The following is an 18,977-nucleotide window of genomic DNA, read 5'->3' as shown; positions in this document are numbered from 1 at the left end:
GCACACATCCCAGCTGGTGCTCTTTAACCCAGTGTTTAACTGGTGCTTTGTTGTTCCTGGACTATTTGCATTGGGACCATAGAGCTCCTATTCATGGCGTGGAGGAGGATCCAGACAGGTGGAAAAAGGAGGAGGAGTGGGGCAAGTTGAATGAGAGAGATACCCAGAAGCCAAACTTTCCTTTTGTATTTTGCTTTTTAGCTGATGAAATAGACTGTTGTATCTTTTGTGCTGCTGTGAATACATGTCCATCTGCTCCAGCATGTTTGCAGTCCCTCCTGGTGCCCACTCAGCTCTTGGCATGTTCAGCACAACTGAAACTCTCCCTCAGCTGCCACATCCTCCTCAAAGACAAATAAAGGTCAAGCTACATTTCAAAAGCAGCTAGGCATTGCAACTGCCCATCAGCTCTTGAACTTGATGAAGCTTTCATGCTCTTTGCTATAAAAGCAAGTTTAATTTTACTGCTTTGTAAATTTTATTGGTGCTTGGGAATTGTGGGGAACCTTCACATCCTGATTTGATTTAACTTGGCTTTAAAAAAGGACTGTTTAAGGAGTCTCTTGGAGTGGTTCTTCCTTTAAGTGATTGCTCAGAAAGATAAGTTCCCAGAAAAAAAAAAAAGGGAAGGAAAACTATGTTAGCTGAAAGCTTTTATTGAAGTTGTATAAGCATATTTATAGAAATACTTGAACTCTTGTGGTTATTGCTATGAAACATGTTGAAAGCAAACTCACAGTGATGCTCAAACTCAGCTGTTCAGTACTCTGGTTAAAACTCAGGTGTTTTGTGAGATATATCTAGTGCATTCCTGAACCATCCTGACAGGTAAACACATTTCAGCAGAGCTCAGGGTTGTGTGTAAGTTTGGGGAAAAACAGCTTGTTAAGAAGATGTGTCATATTTATGGGTTTGTAATTGGCAGCCATGTGGATGAATAACTGCTGGGTGAATTTTACTCAGCTCTGGATTCTGTTTGCCTGATTTTATGAGCAGAGCTAGTGAGGAAAACTGGGGAATACACACAGTGTTGGTTGGGATGGGCCTAGTTGCATCTTCCTGGAGTCAGTAGGTGTCTTCAGCCCTGAAACTGCTCCATTGTGTGTTTGGATTCCTCTTGTTTAGGGGCCTTGAAAACACTGATGCAGCCAAGAAAACCATGGAGGGTTTGGTTATTTTAAAGAGCAGTAGATTGTGTTACACTTGGGGACAGAAAGGAAGAGCAAATGAGAATCTGGTGAAGGCTGGAGGTGATGCCAGTGGAATCTGAGTCCTGCTGCTGGTGTCTGTGGGGGAAGCAGGACATCCATCAGTTGGCATCTGGCATCACTTCTGCTGGGAACTGAAAGTTATCTTTCTTTCCAGACTGGGAATCTGCCATTCGGGTTGGTGTGCTGGATTGTGGGGATGAAGAGAACTATGAGACCTGCAAAGAGTATGGTATTCACTACTACCCAACCTTCAGGGTGAGTGAGGAACATCCTGCCCGAGGGAATGCATTGTTATAATAAAGCTAAACTAGCTGCATGGTTTAGAGTGACTGAAACCATGACATTTCGTGTGACTGGTTGTTCTCTGGCAGGACTTTTGCATTGCTTTGCTGAGAAAACTGCAGAGTTGATAAAAGACTAATTTGAGGGTTTTTTTTCCTGAATTCAAGAGCTGATGCAGCTGTTGATAGCAGGAACTCAGTCCTCAGTGCTGGATCTGAACAGTCCTTACTGGCAGAAGATTCCACTGTGGAAAGTACCATGTTGTCAGATTTACATACCACCTATTTTAATAGATTACTTAAATAATAATTTGTTTAAATACTTTACACATTCAGGTGTTCCTGATTATTAACAGTGGTTTTGGTATGAGAAAGGGAACACATTGAAATTGCCTCATGAAAACAGCTGATTTCATAGCCAATTAAAAATTTACCCTTGATTGGTCCTTCAATGATTTTCTAATTAATTTTATAATGTGCTTAAATTGGCTTTTGAAAGGATCTTGTGTTAGCCAAAAGGATCTGCCATTGCTCCTTTTGAGGCCTAAATGAGATTTTTACCTTCTCTGCCGTTGCCAATCTGAACAATCACATTGTGAACCAGAAGTATGAGCAGAATGTGGTGTTGGAGAGGATTGAATAAACTCTGTGCTGACAGGAGAGGGAACAGGAGACATTTCACTGTAGGATTTGTGACCTTTTACCCTGATAGAAGGTACAATACTTTTTTAATCTTCCAAGTTTAAATCGTAACATCCTCTTTATTAGACACTGAATCTTTCCCATGTTGTTTTCCATAGCAGGAGGCAGCTAAGCTCGGTCAAATATCCTGTTTAACCACTGGAGGGAGTTGGGAAAATGTGAATAGTGTTCCAAGTATACACAGAGTTGTTAGGACTGATCTGGTAATCAGTTCATTTGTGTTCGAGTTAATGTTTGCAGTACAGGATCAATATCTAATATTGAATTATGCATTAGGGGATTTTTACTCTAAAAGTGGCTTCGTTGTTACCAGAGTTTGGACTGGTAGGTGTGAGTTACTTTCAGATAGGGTAGGGTGAGGCCTTTGGAACTTGTAGTCTAAGAGGGAAAACTCTTCTGAACAGATAAAGTGTTTTGTAGTTAGAGCTGTAAAAAGTCGATTAAAAGCCATTTTTGTTCCCAAACTGAGCTTTTTGTCTGATGCACTGACTTTTCTCTTCTCCCACACAGTACTTCAAAGCATTTACAAAGCAGTTTACTACTGGAGAAAATTACCAAGGTAAGAAAATCTAACTGTAAGAAATCCTCAAAGCAGTTTTTCCTCTGGGCTGTGTCACACAACAAGCAAAAATCTCTTTGCCTGGCAATTAGTTTGGACAGAGATAGGATGGACACTAAACAGCTCTTTAAGACAGGCTATTCCAAGTACTGTATGAATTTTAGGCAGAATTTTAGACAGGCAAAACATTTATTCAAGAACTCAGAGTTCAAATTACTCATTTTTGTAGTGTAATTCTTAATTTTCACAAATGGTTTGATCATTTTTTTTTCAATTCCTTTTTTTCCCACCACACACACCTCATCAGCATCAGATCCAATTTGCACAGTCCTGACTCTGGTGCTTTTTGATGTGCTCAGCCTCTTCCCAGGCGTCCTGGATTGTACTGGGAGAGCCTCTATTCACGTGTTGGCTAACTCAAACAGGCTTATCCCTGTGTGTGACAGGATCACAGCTTGAGGTGTTTGTCTGGGGACAAAAGTAATGTTGTCTCTTTCAATGGATTAACATTTAAGAGGCCAGAGGTCAGGGGAGAGACCACCTGCACCATTAACCCTTCGTAGGCAAGAGAACCAGAGTTGTACCTGTTACTTTGGGGTATTTGTGGTAATTTCTGCCTGTAATTTGTTCCTTTTGAGGCAAACAAAATATTCTCACACCTCAGTTATTCCCTCATGTTGTTCCATAGCTCTTTAGCATCACCTGACCCACTGGGTAGGGATGATATACCATTGCAGTCATTAATTCATGATGAATATCCTTATTGCAGCTAAGTTCCTGAACTTTTCCCACAGCAGCTATTGTGGCAATGAGCACAGATTGGGAATGAAGTGTTGTTTGAGGAAAAAATCAGCAAGGCAGATGGATAGATTTGGAAAAGTCTTGAGGTTTTATTAATTTTGGGGTGGGATGACAGCTTTTAAATATGATTCCAGCATCTAAATCAAATCCTACAACTAAATCCTTACTCCATGTCCTTCAGCCCAATTGGAGTTCAAATCTAAATTGAAAATAAAAACCTGGCACAGAAAAGCATGAGAAGACTCCCATGCCCAGAAAACCTGGATGTAAGAGTGATTTTTTTTTTTCCCCAGTTTTCTGAAGGGTTGTGGTTTTTTTGTGACCTGTTCTCAGCAGGAGCAGATCGAGAGCTGCAAACAGTTCGTCAGATGATGATTGACTTCTTACAGAACCATTCCCAGGAGGTCAGACCACCTGCTTGCCCACAACTGGACCCAGTTCTGTAAGTTCCTTGTTGCAAATGTCACTGCTGTGTGTTTAATCAGTTAAATAAATGCATTGTAGAAGGTCCTGTTAAAGATGCAATGAGCTTTTTTCTTGCTGTCATCAAATCATCAAGGTTGGCAGAGACCTCTTAGATCATCAAGTCCTGCTGAGAGACTGCACAAGGAAATCCCATGGATAGCAGTGGATGTATTGCACTTACCTCTGCTAAACTTTTCTTTAAAGGTCCAGTGATATTCCTTCTCTGTTGGACAAGAACAGCCACCACTACACTGCCATCGTGTTCGAAAGTAACAGCTCCTACGTCGGGCGAGAGGTAACGTGGGAGTGACACAACTGAATGAATGTCAGCAAACAGCTGAGTTTGGGGTTATTGAGCCAAGCACCAAACCCTGTGATCACAGGCCTGAACTCAGGGGTCGTGGAGGGCAGGTCGTGCATGTTGGAGGGAGGACAAAGCCAAGGGATTAGAGAGGGCTCTGGTGTTCAGCCACACAGAGGAACTTGCTTACAAAAGAAAGTGATGTCATGTTAACTTCTGCCATTCCTGTTGTAGTAGAAGATTAATTTATCACTTTCATTGATAGCACAGTTGTTTTCCTTTCAATATTTGGAAGATCACAACGAAAATTGTGTTGGTTTCCATTATTGTTATTGCTGCTACAGAACCATTTATATATTAATTCTTCTGGGCAACTTTTATGATTCCAACTGTTTATAGCAGTCTAAAATCTCTGGTTCCCTTTCTTCATGTGTAAATTACATTGCATAAAATTATTATATCTCTGAGACACAGAGGAACTGGAAGTTTTTGTTTTTTACTTCCCACCCCCCAATAAAATATTTGATTTGGCATCATTTCCCCACCTAATGAGCTGTTAGCTCAGACAACTGTTGCTTTTTCTTGCTGCCAAGATCTAGTCTAAGGGAAGAAAATAAATGGCATCATTATCTAGGCATAGTTGTGTAGAAACATCCAGTGGCTACAGAATGGGAGCTGCTGTGTTGATCCAAGTGGGTGCTGCTGTAGAAAGGAAACGTGAAGAGTATAAAGTTCTTCAGCTTTTTATCACACTCACTTTGATTTTATCACCTGCTGTTTCAGGGGAGACTGAGAGTCATCTAATTAGCACCAAGTGGAGTCTGCCTTCGGAGGAGAAGTATCTGCTCATGTTCTGTTGTATTTTAGCTTTATAGATTAGGGAAATAGAAAATAATATTGTTTTCATGTTTGCCATATAAGACAGTAAGGACAAACCTAATAGGAGTCCCAAGTGCTGGAGAAGGAAAGGCCAAGCAGGTGTCATCACTGATGGAATGAAGGAAGACAAGCTCAGGACAGACCAAGGAAAATGATAAAAAAAAAGCAAAATAGGAGTAATAATTTCCAGAGAAGTGAAATTGTTAGTTGCACAGAACCCTTGTGGCAGCACTCCCTGGTGAACGGCTTAATGATGCCTTCAAGGATGATGCACTTCACCTGTTTATGTGTCTTGTCCTACAAGATTGGGTATTCCTTGATCAATAGATAATTCATGTCATCTTTTCATTGCTCAGGTTATCTTAGACTTGATCCAGTATGAAAACATCATCGTGAAGAGAGCACTGAACTTTGATAAGCCTTTGCTTGAGAAACTGGGGGTGACCTCAGTCCCCTCCTGCTACCTGGTGCAGCCAAATGGGTCCCATGGATTAATTAACAAGTGAGTAATTCTCTCTCTGAGGATTATGGGGAGGTTCACTGAAGCTATAAAACAAAGTAAATTATTCCATCACCTCCTCTTGCATCTATATGACATTGTGTCCTGGCATGTCATCAATACATTGTTTGACTGAAGTTGTGTTACCTCTGCTATCAATAAGAGACCTAATAGTGCTTTGCTTACCACTGTTGCCTGTTCAGAGCTTTAACCTATTACTGTGGTACTTCTGAAAGGAAAAAACCTGGGAATAAAATAAATGAAGCATTAAAATCTAAAACACTTGATTGGATAGACAGGAAGCTGAAAAGGAGCCAGCAGTGCCCATGGTCTAGTAACTATGGTAGGGTTGGTCTTAATGATCTTAGAGGTCTTTTCCAACCTGATTGATTCTATGATTCTAAGTCAAAATATTTCTTCACATGAACATTGTCTGTAGAAGGTGAACTGATGTTTGAGTGAACATTATTTGTTCTTACTTTGAATGGAATTTGCCTCCACTGATCCAAATCATTTGTTACTCCTAAACTGAACATTATTTCCTTTCACTGTGTATCAAAACATACCTAGGACTGCAAAACATAAACCAGAGTGAATGTCTTGTTTTTATAAATATACTCCTTTGCTTTGGACATCACTTAGTCTGAGCTGGAAATTGATCTCTCTTTGTTCATTTCTTTGCAGTTTGAAGCCTCTACGATCTTTCTTTTCTTCATATTTAAAGTCACTGCCAGGTGTAAGGAAAAAACTTCTCCTGCCCCTCCAGCTGCCTGCTGCAGAGAACAGAGAGGAGAGCACAGAAACAAGGGTCTGGAAGGAGTTTGATAAGTAAGTGATACTTTTGATTTGCAGATCAACTTGCTTATCGAAACTGCAGATTTTCTTGCCGTGTGGGAAGCTGTGCTGTATTTTATTGTAAATTTCTCATGCACTTCCAAATGTTACTTCATTCTATCCCAGAGGATGTGCCTGGAGTTGAGCAAGTTGATCACTAAGGAATGTTCTGCATTCTGCTGAGTAAAATGAAAGGTGTTCATGCTTAAAACTGGAGAGATTACAGCCTCAAAACTCAGATCAGAGCTTTCAGCTGCTGCTCCAACTTCATTCAGCTCACACTTGTGAATTGGTTCAGTTCCAACATCAAGGTTAGAACTTCTCTACAATTGTGAACAGCTCTTCAGACAGTTCAGAGGAGAAATTATTGAGGGCTGTCAGTACTCTGTGTTTAGTAAACACTGCTATGGAAGGAATATTCTTCTCAAAAAGTAGTGTTAAATACTCAGTTGGCTTCAAAACAAGGACTGAAGCATAGTGGTCACTGATTGGAATTGCTGGAAACATTCAGTAAGTCATCAGTGCCCTGAAAAAATAGCTAGTAAATGAGCAAGCTGTGAGATTTCTGTAGACCAGGAGAATTGTGTGTGTATAGCAGTGAAGCAAAACCCACTAAAATGTGTTGCCAAATGCAAGAATAACAGAAAATCCTAAAGTCACTGTAAAAGATGTTTATCATCTCAAATCCATAAGGTTTATCTTCACCCTCTTTGTCTGTTGAAGAGAAGGATGTAAAGCCTCTGCAGAGAGATAATCCCTCAGCATCTTTAGATGGAAAAGATGTAGGACTGAGTGCTTTAGTACTTATTTTCCTTTCACAGACACTATTAGTGTCATCTTCTTTCAGTGCCTATTAGAAAATACTTTATATGAAACATTCTCTTAGCAAAACAACTTAGTTAAATTGAGCTGCTTTTCCAGCAAGACAAAATCCTGTTGACATGAATCTCCAGCCCAAGTACCTTCTAAATAGGATCCTTTGGGAGAACCTCCTGCATTCATGTGGATATCTCTTTCTTTGAGAAACTTGAAGCAGAATTTTGCTGTCTTAAAATTCAAGTGAGTACCTTATTAATTAAGGAGATCCATTCAGAATGAGTCTGTAGTTTGTGTTGTTAAGGTATAGATTATTCTGCATTTTAATGTGTTCTTTCCTGCAGGTTATTTAGGAGGTGAGGCCAGGCAGTTCCTTGAGTGATTGTGTCTTCATTCTGTTTTTAGAAGCAACAGTGGTGCTGAACTCTCACAAGTGTTGACTCTGATAACTCTGTGAACTTCTGTTTGTTGTCTCCTCCTGTCTGCAGTTTCCACTCAGAAAGAATTGTGCTCACGTGCTTGATGCATTTTTACTTTACAATGTGATTTTGTTATGAAGATACTTGGGTGTGAGAAGGAACTTTTAAATCTTTGATTTGTTTTATGTGGTTTACTTGTATCTGTCATAAAGTGCTTAATTCTCTCCTCAGAGCTGGTGTGGTTAAACTTGTACATAAAGAACCTGCAGTGAAACTACTGCATTTGGGAGAGGATTTCTAGAGTTAGTCCTTTCCACATTGGTGTTTTCAGGGCTGTTTGTACCTGTGCTCAGTGTGTAATGTGCAGTTGTTGCACACAACTCTCCCTGTGTTCCTACCATGTCATTTTGCTGTTTGTGGTCAACCCAGCAGGGAAGCTGTAATTTCCCTGTTGCCAATGCCAGGGCTGTAATTTCATCACAGGGTAAAGCTGGCTGGAAGACACAAAGTTTACTCAGATAGAAAAACAACAACTTCTTGTGTGTGTCTGTGCCTCCTTTGTCTCAACTCTGAACCAAGCAAGCCCTGTGAGGCTCAGTGAGAGTCACCAGACTGAGCCCTGAGTGTGCCTTCCCAGGACAGCTGCAATCCCTGTGGAGTGCTCAGTGCTGAGCTGGTAATGACACCTATTCTATAGCAATTTTACCTTGATGACTGGTGAGGAAATGAGCAGAAGGAACCTGCCACATTATGCCCTGATGTATGTGTGTTCCAGGTCCAAGCTGTACATGGCTGACCTTGAGTCAGGATTGCATTACCTGCTCAGGGTGGAGCTTGCCACACACAAGATGCTTGAGGGAGCTGAGCTCAAGACCTTCAAGGATTTTGTCACCGTCTCTGCCAAGGTAGACACTTGTAGCCTGTGATTATTTGTGAGAGTAATGTGACTTTCACCTGAAATTTATTATGGGGCATAAGTCTCTCAAAATGTCTTTCACAATGGTTAAGTATCTATGTCCTTAGTGGCTGAAAAAAGAGCTTTGTGGGTTTATAGAAATGTTCTTTTTAAGGGATTTTATGCTGTTCTGACACATTTAGATTTTAATTTCATCTTAGAGGGCTAAAAATTAACTAAAGCTTAAAAACTCTGCAGCAAAATGAACAAATACTAAATATAGTCCATTTATCAGATTTTCAAGCTAAATGGCTATTGCAACCAAATGGGATTAAAACAACCTTTGGTTTACATTTCATTCTTGACTTTGGGATTTCATTAATGCATACCTGACAAATGTGTTCTGCTTAGACATGTGAGTAACTTTGCCTAAATAATGTGACATGAAAAAGTATAAAGCAATTTCACTTTAAAATGCCAACTCACTGGAGTGACCAATATCTCTATAGTTCCTTACTGTGGAGCTAACACTGTGCTTTATTTTCACAGGTGAATCAGTAATTATTTAAGGGCATAACGAGGCTTAGATGAACCAATTCACAATCTGTGGATGTAGCTGTAAATCAGGCAGTTCCTTGCCCAGCCACCCCAAATCTCTAGCTGGCCTAATTTCTTTAAGAAAGTGGTGGTGATATTTTCATCATGTTATCCCTAAAACATGCTCTGTGACCCTGGTGGCTCCGGGCCAGCTGATGGCATCTGCCTCTGGCTGCTAGTGCAGGATTGGGAATGTTCTCTTCAGGGTAGCTGTTGATCCTCTCCTCCTGTTGCACAGCATTTACAGTGCTGGTAAATCCCCAGTCACAGAGGTCTCTGGTTCCCTGCTTGGGGAATTGTCCTTACTGAAATCTTGCTCCCTCTGGAAGGGCCCTAAAGGATTTTCAGGCATACTGGTCTTAATTCTGTAGGAGTTACAACCAGCATTTGGGCAAAATAGCATTTCTGGTGTGAAATAATGGCATTATTCCTGGCTTACAGTTCCTCACAGACTGTCACATCTGTGAGTTCCAAGGTAAGGAAGTCACTGTTCCCAAATCCCTTTGGAAATCACCATTACATATAGGAACAGGAAAATGCTCTTCTGCATAACCAACTACTAAATTTACAGGAATCTAACCCAAAGTTTTCTAAGAGTGAGGATTTTAGCCTCTGATCCCTGAAGTGTTTCACTCTATTCTGAACTAAATTACTTTCAGGCAAAATTCTATGTAATCTATCAAGTTACTCCATAGTATTTCTTCATTAGCTTAATTTTTACCATTTTGCACATACAACTTGTTAATTTTTTATGCACAAGTAAAGTGTGAGAAAGTTTTATGGCTGCAAGCAAGAACAAGCAATTAATTTGCTCACAAGAAAACAACCCCTGAAGCACTTTGAAGCCAGGAAAAACACTTAGAAAAAGACAATAATGTCTTGCTACTAATGAGATTTGCGCTTTAAAATATTTTCTCTCTTGTTTTTTTTTTTCCTTTCCTCAGCTGTTTCCTGGCCGTCAGCCTGTGGTGAAGTTGTTAGAGACCTTGCAGGAGTGGCTGGTGAGCCTTCCATTAGACAAAATCCCTTATGATGCTATCCTAGATCTGGTCAACAACAAAATGCGGGTAAGCTGTGCCTGGTTTGCAGAGTAAAACACTGCATTAGGAAAGGATAAGATTCTCTCTAAATCTAAGACATGACTTACTGATGGTCCCTCAGGCATAATGGAGTTATAAGAAGGTTAAAATGAAAATAAAGGGAAGTCATTACCAGAGGCAAAAAAACCCTCATCTACATGAAGAAATTGAAATGAGAGATTTGAAACACACAATCCTGGCTTGGGTTTGTAGTGAGCAAGCAGTGTGTGTTCCCTGATGTCAGCTCCCAGTGATGCAGCATTCCCAGTGGGTGTTTGTGGATTGCTGTGCTGTGCCTATCAGCAGGACTCTCTTGAAGGTCAGAGGTCAAGTGATGGGAAGTTTCCCTGCTGGAATGGGCATTATTCCCCAAATCATCTTCACTTTCCTGGCACACAAAGGCCTTGCTGGAATTCCTGAGCCCTGTGGCAGAGCTGTCTTTGCACACAACTGAACAAGAGTCTTTTCTAACCTAGCTGGTATCTGAAGTGTGGAAACCTCCTATGTGTTTCAGGAAGCAGAGAGAGAAGTCTCAGCCACTAAAATCTTACCCTGGCTCTTAGGTGTAAGGAATAAATAATGGGTTTGTTCTAAGAAGAAATAATAGTGAATTGTACATAGAATCATCAAGGTGGGAGGAGACCTCTGGGATCATCAAGTCCAACCATTAATCTGCTACATCTCACCCTGTTAAGGCTGTGAGTCACATGAGCCTTGTGGGATAAGAAGGAATTTTTAATAGGACAAGGAAACTGTAGCTCTGTCAGAGTTCACAATGATACTTGTGTGTGTTATGTTCATGCTGTGCTTGAAAAACCTTCACAAGTTAATCTACTTGATATGCTCTGTCAGACTAATGTTAGTGGGTTTGACATCAGTGAGTGCATTTGTGTTTGGTGCAAGAGGGATGAGTTTTCTAAAGATGCATCGGAGTAGATCACACTTGAGGATAGTTCTAAGTCTAAATTTAATTTGCCTTAAGCATGAGCTTATTAGCAACAAGTGCAGAGTCAGTGTCTGTTCTGTGCCCTCAGATCACCTCAGGGCAGGATCAGCTGCAACTGCTGCTCCATTCGGTATAGGTGCAGCTCTGGGACATAAATGTATCTTAAATACATCTCTTTTCTTTCAGATTTCTGGGATATTTCTCACCAAGAAGGCTCAGTGGGTTGGCTGCCAGGGCAGCAGACCAGAGCTGAGGGGTTACAGCTGCTCCCTCTGGAAGCTGTTCCACACTCTCACCGTTCAAGCTGCACTGAGACCCAAAGCTCTGCTAAATACAGGTAAACAGCACATTTTGGGGTGTGCAAATCCTCAGCTACTTCATTTGTGCAGGAGAGTGGCTGCAGGGCTGTACCAGCAGGGGTCAGAGCTTGGCTGCAGCAGGAGGAGAAAAGCCTGACAATTCCTCCTGCCTTAGAGATGTGGAAAATAAACTCTCTAGCCCTAAAGCTGTGAGCAATAAAGCAGGCAAAAAAGGGAGAGAATTTCAGACAAAGACATTCTGAGCTCCCTGAAAAGGGATGAAAATGGTTCAGTTTCCCTGAGGTTGCACTGCTAATTACATTTGATCAGGGGGAGATTTAACCCTACAGTTTAGTAGCTATAAAAGATGTACAACCATCAGCTGATCCTTCTGTGATGTTATTGCTTAAATACTGAATGTTATGACTGTTTGAAGTTGGGGGGTTTTTTTCAGCTGAATGTACCTGTCAGTAATCTCTGCAGTGATTTACCATTTTGCCAGCACTCTGTAAAATTGTTCATTTTTAGACTTGCAGCATCTTGTGAAGCAAAATATTAATATTCTGGGGATGATACCTATTGAAGAAACGTGGTTATATATCTATTTCCTCACCCAATGAAAACAGAATTCCTAATGCTAAAATATTGCCCTTCACATGTTGTCATTCTTGTTTATTTTATTCAGTGCTTTGTTTGCTAGAGTTCTGTTTATTTCCTTTAAAGCTTTTAAAATGCCTTTTCCAAGGAATAGGAGAATTCTAGATGGACTGTTACCACAGAGCTCAGACATTTGCAATTTGCCAGTTGCTAATTGTGTGCTAAAAGGTATTTTATGACTCTAAATTCTGGATCCATGTGTTTGTCCAGAATTGTTTGCAGTGAAAATCTTTCAAATCTTAGTATTTCTCCTGCAGAATAGGAAGATTTTGTGGTAGAAAATCCTCCTGTTGTTGGCTTTTGTTTCTCTCTTTGTTTTGTCTTGTTTTGTTTGTTATTCATGGGGCAGTGGGTTGAATTTCTTCAGTTTGATGCTGTGAGTTTGAAGGGTTTGTTCTGGCTGATTTTAGCTGCTCACACATACATCAGTTACATTTCCCCTTTTACCTCAGTGGCCAAAACTGTTGTGATTAAAAAGATTCTTAATACTTAACTATACAAAATTACACCTTAAATTCTGCATTTCAAACATGAGCTCTCATCAGTCTGAAGTTAAAAATACACCCCAGAACCTGAGGACTCTTTGGCACACTTAGCCCTGACTGTAAATCGGGACAGAGATGTGATGATCACTTCTTACAGCCAAAGAATTGGGTCAGTCTGAGACTGTGGGATTATGTCTTGGGAGGTTTTCCTCTCCTTATTGCTTGTTTAAATCCCATCTACTAAAAAGCATGATGTACTCCCTAATCCTTCCCACCACAGGTAGGGTTTTATGCTTCTTGTCCACTTTAAAGATTAGGGTTACCCTGAATTGCAGTAGTTTGGGAGGAAAGAGAAAAGGAGGATTACACGATGATACATGGCAGATGTTAATAGAAGATTCATCTCCGAGCTGATAAAAGAAAAACAAACCAAATGAGCCATTTTGCAATTGTTTGTTTGCTTTTTTTTTTTTTTCGAGCAGATGTATTTTTCTTGATGGTTTCCTGGCAGTGTGGGGGAACTCGCTGTGGCTTTCTGGATGAAATGGGTTTATTGGTCTGTGTTTGATGTGGTTCAGTGTTCACCAGTGAAATCTGAACCTGCAGTGGGAGCAGCAAGGGGGAATCCAAAGGAACTTGGGACAGAACTGCTCACATCCAGGGATGGATGTGTAAAATCACTGTGGAAATCAGGTCCTGAGCACATTTAATCATACGAAATGTGGGTTTAGGTAACAGAATCTGTTGGTGTGAATAGGACAAGCTCATGGGCATTAAAATAGATTCTTTGGATTCTTGTTTAATCTGTTGCTGAATTTGAAAGATCTCCCTCCAGAGTGAATTTTCTGAGGGTAACACTGCACAGGAGAACAGACCTAATTTGAGTACAAATCTCTGCTCCTCCATGTGGACATCATTTACTATAGTTACCTTTGCTGTGGTGTTGTTTTTCTCCAAACACATATCGAAGGTAAAACTGTTTTGCCTGAAATGAATTTCAACATTCCAAAATTATCTTCCAGTTTTTAATACAGTAATTTAATCTGCTTTAATCTCAACCTTTGTTTTTACATGTTCAGTCACAGATACTGAAGGGCTGAGGAGACATCGTTTGCTTTTTGGGGTTTCCTTTTGGCTTTAAGGACTTTTTTTTTGCTGCTGTGTTTAAGAACATCATCTTGTTGTTCCCAGTAAAGGTGTGAACAACAACCTTCATGTATTTCTTACCTATATAACAGATAAACACTGGTATTTTGAGCAGATTTCACTGAGGATTGTTTTTCCCCCAAGCCCAAAGCAGTAGCAAGTGCCTCATGCTGGAGGTGCTCAGCAGCAGGAGGCTGTGATTTGATCAATCTGCACCATAAAACGTGTTTAGTTTGACAAATGTGTGTTCCTGGTAATGGATAGCACAGTTTTAAATACCTTTTGACATAATTTACTGGGTCAATTAAGGATGAATCAGAAATTCTGTGAGACGGAGATGAAACCATTAGGATTTCAACAAATGATAACAGGTTTTCAAGCCTCTTAGAGATGTAGCAACTACCTGATGGCACAATAAAGGCTCAGGACAGAGTTCTCCATCTGTGAAGACCTTAGTTTACTTCTCAATTAATTACTCTTTTGCATTATCTTCAGTGTAGGCCTGCGAGTGGTATAGAAAGAACAATGTGCTTGTGTTTATTTGAGGAGGAATTCCTGATTTACTCTTGCAAGTGCAAATGGTGCTCAGCAGCTGTTGTGTGTGTGCAGTCAGTGCCTGCCAAAAAAACCCCTTGGAATTAATAACTCTAATGAGATTCTGGTGCTCTCTAATACCTCAGAGTTCTAGAGGAGCAAACAGACATCACAGGCACCTTGGGAAGTACTTACCAGAGGGGATTTGACTCTTGGTTTTTTGCCATAACTGTAGGCACTAATGTCATGGTGAATGCACAGCAGAAATATTAATCTAGTTTTTGGGCAAGATATTGGAACTGGTCTCTGCTTCCAGAAGGATTGTGACATACAGTGTGGACTTTGTACATTTTAACAACTTCACCATGTACTCTGATAAAATTTAATGGCTTTTCATTTCACGAATGGCAAAGTTCTTTCCCCCCCTCAAATTTTAAGATACTCTTTGAAAGGAGAAATTTCCCTGTGAAGAACTTGACCTTTAACTCTGACTTTAATGTGTTGTTCAGGGTAAATTTGAGCAGAGTTGTATGGACTATATGTGTTTGTCTGTGTTGGCATTAAGACTACTCTGCATTTTTGGAACCTTAATGTGTTGGAAATAATTTCCTTGTGCTGTCTGATACCTCAGACAAGCTTTCCAAGTAGGAAAAGTCCTGTTTGAGAGCACTTTAAGCTCTGTTTATTGCCAATTAATTTGGTTTCTAAGTGTCTCACTTCAACTACTTAGTGACAATATTCTCTATGTATTTACAATATGTCTTTTGTTGGGGAGATATTTCTTCTCACAACTGTGTGAAGCTTTTCATCCCTCTAAAATCTGTGCCTCATGAGGTGTAGGTGCTGTATGGTGACACTTGTGCTGTGGGTGTCTTTCAATGACCACAGTGAGCAGTGTCTGATCTCTAAAGTCAGGTGTAAATTGTGCATGGAAGAAGAATTGAGCAGCACTTCCTTTTCCCTCAGTTCCTTTGTGTGAGCATTGAAGTGTCTCTGTTGAACTTCTGTTGCCCAGACAGTGCTAAATGCATCTCTCCCCTGTCTCCCAGGTCTTGAGGACAATCCCCAAGTTGTGCTGCAGGTGATGAGGAGATACATTCACCACTTCTTTGGCTGCAAGGCTTGTGCTCAGCATTTCGAGGAAATGGCTAAAGAGTCCATGGATTCTGTGAAAACCTTGGACCAAGCTGTTCTGTGGCTCTGGGAAAAACACAATGTGGTGAACAACAGGCTGGCAGGTATGGGAGAGAAACACACCCGAGAGGTGACTGTGGCACTGCAGTGTTGTGCCTTTATGGGATGTCATGAAACACAGCATTCCCAGGGGTTTTTTCCTCTGGGATTTCACCTGTTTGCTCAGAGGCTCTTGCTGGAGGATGAATCCAAAAGGGAAAGCAGAGTTCAGTGGAATAAAAATAAGTACATTTCTCTCTGTAGCAGTTTAAATAGCTGTTAAAACCTGTCTTGGGTTTGTTCTGTATGGAAAAATACGACAAATGAATAAGAGACTGTGTCAGGATCAAAGAACCTGAAGTGTGAGCAGCTCAGCAAGGGAATAAACTAAGGTGAGTCTGTTCCCCTCCAGATCACTGTTTTCAGTTAGCCTAAAAGTGCTGTTAAAACACTGGTGGTGTTTAATCCTTTCTGTTCTGGGGGTATCAAGTAACTAAAGCACTAAAGAAAATTGGTTTCTCTTTGCACTAAATCCCTGTCTGCTGTTATGGATCTGGGTAATGCACACTGCTTACAACTGAAACATGCTCTGCTGTGGTTATACACCCCAAATTCCCATGATTTATGAAGTGTTAAATACTGCTGTGAGTACAAACAGTTTGTGTCCTTTCTGTGAGGGGCAAAAAAAAAGCAGATGATAAGGTATGAAATAAAAAGATCTCCTAATTTTGGTTCCTCTTGCTGAGCTGAACACAGAGACAGCAACTCCCCCTGGCTTGGAGTTGCTAAGTGGTGCAGCAATACACTTATTTAAAACATTAAGGTATTGGAAAACTCCCATGGATATTGATTTAGGTGATGCAACAGCCACTAAAATGCCCTTTTAGGAAGAAGTAGAAACACACTGGAATAAATAATAATGTTAAATTATGCTCTTTAAGTTTGCTAAAATTTCTCTGTGGGACAGTGATGGATTTTTACCCTTAAAAGCTGCTTCTGGATTTGTGGTCATGTGTTTGGCTTTCAGGGAGAAATGATGGTTGGTCAATGAAAACACCTTTGCCTCTGGGTCAGGAGGTGGAGGTGGCTGTGCCCTGTTGAGTTATTCCCTGTTGCTTCAGAATGCCCAAAATTGACATTGGCCATCCCAGTGCCATGCAGTGCTCTGGGCACAGCCTCAAGCTCTGCCAGGGGAGGTTTAGGTTGGATATGGAATGTGCTGCCCAGGGAGGTGGTGGATTCCCCATCCCTGGAGGTTTTTAAGGTGAGACTGGATGTGGCACCAGCTACAGCTCTGAGCTCTTTGCCACATAGACAAGGAGCCGTGAGCAACTGAAATGTTAAAATCAGGTCAAGTTCAAGACACTGTTCCATGTTTAAAGGCTAAAAAACAAGCTGAAAATACATCTGAAATAGGAAAATCGCTTTTAAATACTGAAGGTAGTTTGTAATACTGCAAAGCTCAGGGTGGAAATGTTCCTAGCACAGAAACAAGAAAATATCAGAGTGTTTGGCCTTGGAGCTGCTCCTGTGACTCAGGCACAGCTCAGGGATTAGGGAGCACTGGGTGCAAAAGAGCAGTTTGTTTTGCCCCAGAATTCAGGTTAACCCTGGAGGGCCCAGATGGTGTTCTGCCCTCTGGAGCAGCAGTTGGAGGAGCTTGGGCTGGGGTTGGAATGCTGAGACTTTGCCTGAGGGAAAAGAGAAATAATGATCAGCCAGTTTTTGTGTTTTGAAAGTATTTGGACCAGCATTGAGACATCCACGAGGAAACACGAATTTCCAACTTTGTTCCTGATTGTCTTAGTTTGGTACAAACATTATCGTGCTGCTTTTTGCCAACCTCAGTGTCTGTAAGTGGAAAATACTCTGTGCAGTGTCAGTTCAGCTTTGCCACTTCATTCACTTCTGATATTTAGTTTTCATTTCTTTTTTTTTTGCTCTTTCCCAATCAGGTGATTTGACTGAAGACCCCAAATTTCCCAAAGTTCAGTGGCCAACTCCAGACATTTGTCCTGCATGTCATGAAGAAATCAAAGGACTGCACAGCTGGAATGAAGAAAAAGTGCTGCAGTTCCTGAAGCATCACTACAGCACCGAAAATATTCTCCATAAATACGCCGAGAGCCAAACTGACTCCACTGAGGCTGAGCAGGGAGACACAGGGGAGGTGAAAGACAAACACCTGCTGAAGAAATCAGGGGGAAGCAGAGAAAATGGGATGCAGGAGAAGGAAAACCCCCTAGATTCAGGCTCCAAGGGGTTGGATAAGCCAATAGCTAACCCTGGAGCTGTCCAAGGTAGCGGCAGGAGCTCAGCTGCAGCAGGAAACCTCCGAGAGACAAGGCAGGCTGTGTCCTTCCTGGGCATTGGATTTTCCAACCTAGACATGAGCCTGTGTGTCATCCTCTATGTGGCATCATCCCTGTTCTTAATGATCATGTACTTCTTTTTCCGGGTGAGATCCAAGCGGTGGAAAGTGAAGTATTCTCGTTCCTCTGTGTAGGAGTTGTGTTTGGTTGTGGCTGGTCAGTCCCAGAGACAGCTTTAATATTTATGATCAGGGATTTTCTATACAGTATTCCTTGTTCCAAACCCCTCTCTTCCCGAGGCATTCCACAGGTGTTGAGCTGAGTGCACAGAGGTGGCTGTGAGAGCCCCAATCTCTGCCCGAGGCACACGGAAACGTCCTCTGAAGGGAAAGTTGCATTTGGCATTAAGATTTTTCCATGACTTCCCACCTACATCCTTTACTCATTTTCAGAGTAAACATTGCATTATGCAATCCACTGTGCCTGCTGGAGGAGGAAATTGGATATTGGTTTGTGTACTCCCAAGTCAGGTGTTATTTTTGTTTCATTTATCCAGAGCTGATTTTTCCTACCCAAGTGCTGAATGGTTCTGCTGTTTCCTTGGCTGCTTCATTTGGAGAAGCAGGAACACTCTTTTTTTTTTTTTTTTTTTTTTTTTTTTTTTAGGAAATAAGAGTTCTGCTCTGATTAAATCAACCCCAAACCTATGTGACTTTCTGAAATGCTATTTACACAGCATATTTAAAGCAGAAATCATTCCATGTTCAAATCATTCTTCCATTCTCTGTGCATTCCAGCCAAGGATGGATGTGTGGGTGGCAGGAGGAGAGTTTTGGGGCAGTTTGTGGCTCAGTTAACATCCTGGCTCTGATTGCTAATGTTGTCACCATCTGAGTGGAGATTGGGTGTGAGCAAGGACAGACCCAGAGCTGTACTTGCTCCACAGTTGGATGTGTTGCCAGAACATTGGATAACTCTCCTCATTTGTGAACCAGAAGAACAGCTGAGTAATTACTGTGTTATCCACATGGAAGCCAATCCTGATGAACTCTAGTGAAGGAAACTGTTTTCAGTGAAGGACAGTGAG

General features: G+C 41.1%; 1 protein-coding gene across 1 annotated transcript; it reads left to right on the top strand.

Annotated features, from left to right (window-relative positions):
* Window positions 1-1,365: 1,365 nt before the first annotated feature.
* On the top strand, window positions 1,366-18,084 carry QSOX2 (quiescin Q6 sulfhydryl oxidase 2; the record flags this gene model as incomplete). The annotated part of the gene is made up of 11 exons (XM_009078041.1): window positions 1,366-1,466; window positions 2,705-2,753; window positions 3,888-3,996; window positions 4,224-4,314; window positions 5,556-5,701; window positions 6,383-6,526; window positions 8,543-8,672; window positions 10,204-10,326; window positions 11,471-11,621; window positions 15,455-15,643; window positions 17,534-18,084. Coding segments are annotated over 11 exons (1,784 nt in total), but the record flags the coding sequence as incomplete, so codon positions are not given.
* Between the last annotated feature and the right edge of the window lie 893 nt (window positions 18,085-18,977).

Source organism: Acanthisitta chloris, unplaced genomic scaffold (assembly GCF_000695815.1).
Source record: "Acanthisitta chloris isolate BGI_N310 unplaced genomic scaffold, ASM69581v1 scaffold21577, whole genome shotgun sequence".
NCBI classification, from domain to species: Eukaryota; Metazoa; Chordata; class Aves; order Passeriformes; family Acanthisittidae; genus Acanthisitta; species Acanthisitta chloris.
Note: the sequence above shows the minus strand (reverse complement) of the source record. Positions and strands in the feature narration are given on the sequence as shown.